At 37.0% G+C, this 8,885-nt stretch overlaps 1 protein-coding gene across 1 annotated transcript; it reads left to right on the plus strand.

The window, feature by feature from the left end:
• The first annotated feature begins 1,447 nt into the window (after positions 1–1,447).
• Positions 1,448–6,317, plus strand: LOC104241240 (catalase isozyme 3). The gene is made up of 8 exons (XM_009796167.2): positions 1,448–1,556; positions 2,256–2,352; positions 3,290–3,567; positions 4,359–5,135; positions 5,427–5,516; positions 5,608–5,675; positions 5,757–5,850; positions 5,939–6,317. Exons 1-8 carry the CDS (start codon positions 1,542–1,544, stop codon positions 5,996–5,998), a joined length of 1,479 nt encoding a protein of 492 aa, XP_009794469.1. The 5' UTR covers positions 1,448–1,541; the 3' UTR covers positions 5,999–6,317.
• The last annotated feature ends 2,568 nt before the right edge of the window (positions 6,318–8,885 follow it).

Below are 8,885 nucleotides of genomic sequence, written 5' to 3' on the forward strand. Positions count from 1 at the left end.
ACCAAATTTCAGATTTATTATTTTTTTCAGATGCAAATTCAATAATATTTGTATTCTAACATTAATATATAAATTAACTAATTTTACGTTGATTATTGTCTAACATTGACCCTATTTTATTCGGGTTTTGAACCTACTCCAACCTGTTTCATATTAAGCATAATTATTCTTGTTAATATAATTTTACAAATATTAAGCAATTGAGGTTAGCTATACAAATTCTCACTCCTTGGTCCTTGCACTAATTTTTAATATACAGAAGTTTTACATATTTTGGTAAATTTAAAATTTGAGGATAGCACTACGTGATTTACTAGATTACATTAAAGATTAAAAATGAAATTTATATGGTGAAAACAATGTGATATTTCATTTTTTTTCTCACTTTAATTAGGAAAAACTAAATACTCATAATTAGGAAAAACTATATGTCACACACCGTATATGGGTGGGGTGGATGAAGTGGAGGTTAGCGTCGGGAATCTTGTGTGACAAGAAAGTGTCACCGTTACTAAAAGGTAATTTTTATAGAGCATTGGTTAGGCCTGCCATGTTATATGGAACTGAATGTTGGCCGGTAAAGAACTCACACACCCAGAAGATGAAAGTAGCAGAGATGAGGATATTGAGGTGGATGTGCGGGCATACAAGGATAGATAAGATTAGGAATGAAGATATTCGAGAGAAGGTAGGCGTGGCCCCCATGGAGGACAAGATGCGGGAAGTAAGACTCAGATGGTTCGGGCACATTCAGAGGAGGAGCACTGATGCACCGGTGAGGAGGTGTGAGCGATTGGCTGTAGTGGGCACGCGGAGAGGTAGATGGCGACCTAAGAAGTATTGGGGAGAGGTGATCAGACAGGACATGGCGCGACTTAGGATTACTGAGGACATGACCCTTGACAGGGAATTATGGAGGTCGAGCATTAAGGTTGTAGGTTAAGGGAAAGTTGTGAATATTTCTACAGCACAATAGAGTGAGACTAGCTAGTTATGAGTTAGACTAAGAATATAATTGGCCGTCTATTGATGCAGGGCTTTACCTGCTAGTTTTACTATACCAGCCATTTATTTCGTATTTCGTATTTTGTATTTCATATCTCCTATAATGCTGCTATTGTATTATGCATTTTTTATGGTACTAATATATCGGCTCCTGTTGCTTTTTTTGAGCCGAGGATCTCCTGGAAACAGCCTCTCTACCCTTTGGGGTAGGGGTAAGGTCTGCGTACATATTACCCTCTCCAGACCCCACTTGTAGAATTATACTGGGTTGTTGTTGTGTAAATACTCATAATAGGATTGGTATTTAAGAAAAACGTGGATAAGCAATGGATATTATTTTTAAATATGCGAAAAATAGAAACGCGAGCCAAAAAAGGAAAGTTAGGCGGTTGAAAATGACCCCACGTCTCTATATATAAATAAATAAAATTTGCTCTTTTTTAAGACACTCCAAAAACAGATTGCCCACACGACTGTGAATTTCTTCTTCGGTTCTCTCTATTTCGCCGAAAATCTTCATTTCCTGTTATCTCGCCATGGATCCATACAAGGTATTCTCTAAATTTCTTTTCCAAAAAAAAATAAAAATCCTTTGCTTACGAAATCTCGCGATTATATTTTTTTTTCTGATTGTATTCTTATTTGATCTGTATGATTGCAAAGATTTCTTTTGATTTTTTTAAAAGAAAGGAATTCTTTTGTTGTTGTTGTTGTTGTTGTTGTTGTTATTGTTTGTTATTCTGAAGATTTTTATCTATCTCGCGAAGCTCATTTGTTGTACTTTTTTTTTCTCGTTTTCCTTATGGTTTGTCAAGGATGAGCGTGAAGTAATTGAATTTGTATTTCGAGTTATTTGTTGATTTGAGTTTTTTTTGGGTTTAATTTGGTTTATAGCTCATCTTTTTATCCTTGTTTTATTGTTTCTGGTGAGAATATGCGTGAAAGTAATTGAGTTCTTAATTTGAATTCTTCTTGTTGATTTTTTTTTTTTGTGTGTGTGTGTGTGGGTGTTTGTGTGTGTGATTTTGCGAGGTTCATCTTTTTTATCCCTTTTTTCTTGTTTCGTGATGATTTGGAATTATATACCTGAAAGTGATTTAGTTTTCATTTAGAATTATTTTTTGTTGATGTAAGGTTTTGGAAATTGATAAAGGTAGAGTTATGAGTTTTTTTCCCGGTGGATATTTGGTTTGCTTTATATTATATGTGTACATGAGGTTCATAATTAATGATTGTGAAATTTTGCGCAGTATCGTCCTTCAAGCGCTAACAATTCCCCCTTCATGACAACTAATTCTGGTGCTCCTGTGTGGAACAACAACTCTTCCATGACTGTTGGAACTAGAGGTATTTTTTTTTAGTCTCTTACCTTTTCTTTTTGGTGTGTGGAGTATTCTTTTTATTCTAATATTTAGCATATGAACATATTCCCGGCTAGTAAAGGAGGAGGGTTGTGAAAAAAAAGGGTCGACGGACACTAATAAGAACAGTTATCCCTTCTAACTTGGTTTTTTTTAAAGGATGTGGGAAACCAAATTCCAGTATGATATTTTTTGTTTTTTTGGATGTGATGAATTCCTCCTTAATGTTTTTAGTACATATAATATGAAGTTAGGGACACACATTTGGTTTGTTAGTTTAAGGGTTGAGATGATTGAGGTCAGGACAATATAGTGTCTGTCATCTCTAGGGCATGTCTTCCTTATTGTATTTCTGAATCGGTCACAAGGTGAAAGCATCAGCTGGTTTGTGTTGTCAATTTTTCCTTTTGCGTTTGCCGTTATGAATACATAAATGCATAAGCAAACAGGAAGTGCTTTTCTTATTTTGTTAGCCTGATTTGGTCCTCCTTGATGCTCAGGCGCAAAACATGTGATCTAGACGGAAGTAATTAACATGGTATGAGTAGGAGCTTGATCTAAACATGTGGTTAGCTTGATTCTTTATCGTCCATAATGGTCAGAAGTAAACAGTGCAATAAAATAGGAAAACTTGTATGGTTGAAAATTCAAGATCATCACTTTTCACCATTTCTATGTCATTTGAATAATTTGAATCAGGCAAGACTTGGTGGAACTTGATTAAAGTGCTAAAAAACTCTTTCTATATTTCAAATCATGCAATGTGCCCTTTGTAATAAAGGTGTTTCTCATGAGATCAGTACAAATAAAATTCTCTGGTTTGCAGTTTTAGAGATATCATAGTAATGTTTTCAACATTTTCCAGTTTTAGTAGATTTTGCGCAATGGATGAAGAATTTTGAAACTCATTGCTTTTTTGGCAGGGCCAATTCTTCTTGAGGATTATCATCTGGTGGAGAAGCTTGCCAATTTTGATCGTGAGCGAATTCCGGAGCGCGTTGTTCATGCCAGAGGTGCCAGCGCCAAGGGTTTCTTTGAGGTCACACATGATATTACCCATCTTACATGTGCTGATTTTCTCCGAGCTCCTGGGGTCCAGACACCTGTTATTGTGAGGTTCTCTACTGTTATCCATGAGCGTGGAAGCCCTGAAACCCTCAGGGACCCCAGAGGATTTGCTGTAAAATTTTACACCAGAGAGGTAATTTTCAATCAGATGCTAGGTTTTCTTGCCATGTTTTTCTAGTCAGATTGTTATTCTTTAGTATCCTTGAATTCATGCCTGTTAAGCTGGTATGAGAGCGTTGTCCAAAACCAAGTTTATATTTCATTTCTCAGGATTGCTGACTGCAATTAGCAACTGATTTTTTAAAAAAAATATTGAAGCGCAAGCGTTGACCATTTGGAAACTAAGAATTGAAACGTTAAGTATTCTATGTGAGAAGTGGTTCGGTTTCAGCCTTTAGTGATGCTTAATTTGCATGATTTTCCATTTGTTTGGTCCTTTTGAGTAATTTTAAACAGCAACCCTCTGTGCCCATGTGAATTTTGTTCAGAATAATTATCTAATCTCGAACTCGATGAAATCCAACTGTAAATACCATTTAAGATCATAAATTCATTTATCTAGTGTTGTAATCTGATTTTTTTGGTCAGTCATTTATTCTGAACAAATATGATATCAAAGGGAGTATTCACTTGTTAAAAAGAACTGCTGATTTTTCAAATGTTAAAGAGAAATGTTCAAAATCAGCGAAGTATCAAGTGTCCTCTCTTCCTTGTTCTATTCCTTATGATTTTCCTCTGGCGGCAATAACCATTTACTTAAGGGCCGCCTTGTGTTTCCTGAACGATGAAGGTGCTGCTTTTGTATTTCCTGAACATGAATGTGCTGCTTCCGTGGATTACTTTTGTTGAATTTGTAGTTTTCTATTACTTTTTGTTGGTACTGAAATTCGCGCATATCTACTATTTTACCTTTTTGTACTTCAGGGCAACTTTGATTTGGTTGGAAACAACTTCCCCGTCTTCTTTATCCGCGATGGGATGAAGTTCCCTGACATGGTTCATGCACTGAAACCAAATCCAAAGTCCCACATTCAGGAGAACTGGAGGATCCTTGATTTCTTCTCTCATCATCCAGAAAGTCTGCATATGTTCTCCTTCCTGTTTGATGATCTCGGTGTTCCACAAGATTACAGGCACATGGAAGGTTCCGGTGTTAATACCTACATGTTGATCAACAAAGCTGGGAAAGCACATTATGTGAAGTTCCATTGGAAGCCAACTTGTGGAGTCAAGTGCTTGTTGGAGGAAGAAGCTATTAAGGTAGGAGGAGCGAATCATAGTCACGCCACCAAGGATCTCTATGATTCAATTGCTGCTGGAAACTATCCAGAGTGGAAACTGTTCATCCAAATTATCGATCCTGATCATGAAGACAGATTTGACTTTGACCCCCTAGATGTAACCAAGACCTGGCCTGAGGACATCTTGCCATTGCAGCCAGTTGGTCGCTTGGTGTTGAATAAGAATATCGATAACTTCTTTGCAGAGAATGAGCAGCTTGCCTTTTGCCCTGCCATTGTTGTCCCTGGTGTTTACTATTCGGATGACAAGCTTCTCCAGACTAGGATATTCTCATATTCTGATACCCAGAGACACCGTCTTGGGCCAAACTATCTGCAGCTCCCAGCTAACGCTCCCAAGTGTGCTCATCACAATAATCACCATGAAGGTTTCATGAATTTCATGCACCGTGATGAAGAGGTATAGTGCACCCTTCCTACACAGGTTGTTGGTGCAGTAATTTTTTATAGTGGATTGCAAAATTTTAAATGTTTATCCATTTAACAAAGAAAAAAAGGGGTCATCAAGCATGTTATTCACTCATTAGATTAGTTCTGTTGTGTCCATGTGAACTTAGGAGGGCAGGAGTAGGTACTTAGTCGATTATGAATCTATGTTGTGGATTTTGGTTCCCACACCTACTCTAAGGGTGGATATGTGGATGGTTGTAATTCTTTTCATGTTTTAACTGGATGCTGTATGCTTTCTCAGGTCAACTATTTCCCCTCAAGGTTTGATCCTTGTCGTCATGCAGAACAACATCCAATTCCTCCTCGTGTCTTGACAGGAAAGCGCGACAAGGTGATGATCTGTTTATTCTATTGTTCATGTTGAAAATCTTGATTTTGGTGTTAAGTTGATTTTCATAAACCGTAATTGTCATCTATTGCAGTGCATCATTGAAAAAGAGAACAACTTCAAGCAGCCGGGAGAGAGATACAGATCTTGGGCACCGGACAGGTAGTTTAGTTCCTTTGCTATTTTAACTTCACCAACTTTCCACCCCTCTCAATTACTTATCTGGTGGCCTTGATATTGCAGGCAAGAAAGATTTATCTGCAGATGGGTTGATGCTCTATCCGATCCTCGAGTCACTCATGAGATACGCAGTATCTGGATTTCATACTGGTCACAGGTCTCAGTTCTTTCCATTAGATGTTTCTTTAGTCCCACATATATCGAGCGACAGAAAGATAACAATGTTTTGCATGAATATGTTGCAGGCTGACAAAACTCTTGGTCAGAAGATTGCGTCCCGTCTCAATGTAAGGCCCACAATGTGAAGCTGATAGTAGTATATTCAAATATGTTGCTGTGCTGAAAGATTAATCCAAGAAATCAGTGTTTGTTTTGGTAGAGTATACTGTTTTGGTGATTGGGTTGTATGTTGTACCGAGCAAACTTTCTTGTGTTATTCTGACGTCGTTGCCTGAATAAAGTTAAAGTAGTTTGTTCAAGTATCTTACCATTTTCATTCAATTCTATCTTGTTTTGCTCGTCGAGTTTACAGGTTAAAATTGTTTGGACTCCATGGTTAAGTCCTATGGACTTTGCTCATTTGTTCTTTCATGAATGAAAAATTATTAAGTTTTTAAGTAGTAACTTGAGTCTTTATCTATTTTAAGTTGTAGCTTCCCGTATATCAATTGAGTCCCTTAAGTTACTAGTTTTTACTTAATCAAGTTCATGATTCTATTAGTGGAATTGAAAAGGTGTCATGTTATTAGTAGAACACCAGAAGATTCTTGTTATATAGTCTGCCATTGTACTGAGGGTCCTTATCAGATAATTTGAAGGAAAATTCTCTCTTTCTCTGGTCATTCTCAACCCTTACTGTCCTCTTACTAATCAGAAACAACCCAAATCTCACTTATCCTAGACATTTAACCATCACTTATCCAAAAGCACAACAAAAGCCAAAGCAACCAGCACAACTTCCAACACCAAACCATTTGAGAATCACATAACCCAATTAGAGGCTTGCCAATAGAACTCCCCTCAAACCAAACAGTTTTGACGCACTTAGGAAAGTAAAAATTGCACGGGGCGACCATTTTGGTCGCCCCCATTTAACCTATACCAATTTTTTAAAAAGTTTTAACTTGTACCTACTTTTTAAACAACTTCAGCCTCTTTCTCCTCCTCCTTCTCCTCCTTCGTTTTCTTCTTCTTCTTCTTCTTCTTCTTCTTCTTCTTCTTCTTTCTTCTGCTGTTGTTGGTGCTCCTAAAACAACTGTACAATTGTAATTGTGAGCTTTCTGGCGGATAGAAGCTTAAGTTTTGATAACTTTGTGTAGCATCATTGGAAATTTATTTTTCTTCTTTAGCCGTGTGTGTAGTTGTCTTTATCACAGTTCCCTTTTGGATATGACTTGGTTGAGATTCTTAATATCTCAGCAGCTGGAGTGAGACAGAACAAGAACTCAGGGGATGTAAAATATGATGAAGCCTTTGTTAGAGAAAGCATTCCAATGTGGTTTGGAGGTGTAGGGTATTTAGCCTCGGGAACTATTACCGTGATTATGATTCTATTAATTTTCCATGAGATCAAATGGTATTGGGTTATCATAGCCTTTCTTTTTGCTCCATCTTTAGCTTTCTGCGACGCGTATGGTTCTGGTTTGACTAATATAAATGTAACTTGTGCTTTTAAGATAGATACTGATTCTTCAAAAACTTCAGCTTTTAGTGCTGAAGTTTTTAGAAATGAACTAAATAACTTCAACATCTTCTGCTGAAGTTTTTGAAAAAGCTTATCCAGGACAAAAAAACTTCAGCTTATTTAGTGCTGAAGTTTTTATAAATGAACTAAATAACTTCAGCATCTTCTACTGAAGTTTTTGAAAAAGCTTAATGACAAAACTAATGAATCCACGCCAAAAGACTTCAGCTTATTTAGTGCAATTACAAACAAAAATTTCAACAAATATAGAACAAAACTTCAGCTACTATGCTTAAGTTCAGCAATTACAAGCAAAAACTTCAGCACACTTGCTACTTCAGGCCCGTCTACTAAAATGCTAAAGTTTTGCGTGATTGTCTTTGCTACTTCAGCCGCGTATGCTGAAGTTACGCGAAAAAGTGGATACTCTTGCAATTTTTTTTTGCAAAGGGGGCACAAGTTAAAACGTGACCCAAAAAGCGGGTATAGATGCAAATGCCCCCTTAGGAAACAAGGACTTTGCTATAAGTGTCGTGAGAAGTATGAGCCTGGGCATCAATGTAAGGCTAAAACTCCTCATGTTATGGAAGGAGTAGCAGCTGAAGTGGAACTTGAGGTGGAGGAATTTTTGGATGTACCTGAAACCTAAGAAGAACTTGTAGAGGAACAAGCTGAAGTTTCTTTGAATGTGGTAATGGGACTAAGTTTCGCTGGAGGGACTACCTCTATTATAAAATTGCTAGGATATGCCAAGAAGATTCCAATCACTATATTATATAGTGGATTTATACACTATTTTATTGATCCTCGTGTAGTTAAAATGTTGAAGTTGCTTGTCCATCCTATCATAGTCCCATTAAGGGATGTTGTGGCCAATGGACATATTATGAGATGTGACAAGGAGAGCCCTATGTTTAATTGACAGATGCAGGATGAGCTCTTTACTTTCAAAATCAAGCCGCTTAAAGTGGGAGGATGTAATATGGTCCTAGGAATGGATTAGATTGATGTAACTGAATAATAGACCTCAAAGTCTAAATTTTATGAAGGATGAAAGAATGATGACTTTGTTGGGAGTAAATGAGAAACCTAAGATCACACCAGTATACAATGATGCCTTGAGTAGAATACTGCACTGCGGAACTGGTATAATGGTAGCTGAATTGTATGTAGTGCTGGTCCTACTGTAAAGAAGAAGGAAATGAAGCCTAATGTGGAAAGACTATTGTTAGCCTACAGTGGTGTGTTTCAAGAACCAACTCAACTTTCCCCTGAAAGAAGTTGTGATCATGTTATTAATTTGATTCCTGGTGCTCAACCATTTAACTTGTGACCTTACAAGTATTCTCATGATCAGAAAAATGCAATAGAGTCCATTATTAATGACTTGATTAAGGTTGAAACTGCGGTTCCTAGTCAATCTTCATTTGTCTCTCCTGCTTTACTAATTAAAAAGAAGGATTCTACTTGAAGGTTATGTGTGGATCATAGGAGATTGAATAGCTTTG

This window comes from Nicotiana sylvestris, chromosome 4, assembly GCF_000393655.2.
Source record: "Nicotiana sylvestris chromosome 4, ASM39365v2, whole genome shotgun sequence".
Taxonomy (NCBI): Eukaryota; Viridiplantae; Streptophyta; class Magnoliopsida; order Solanales; family Solanaceae; genus Nicotiana; species Nicotiana sylvestris.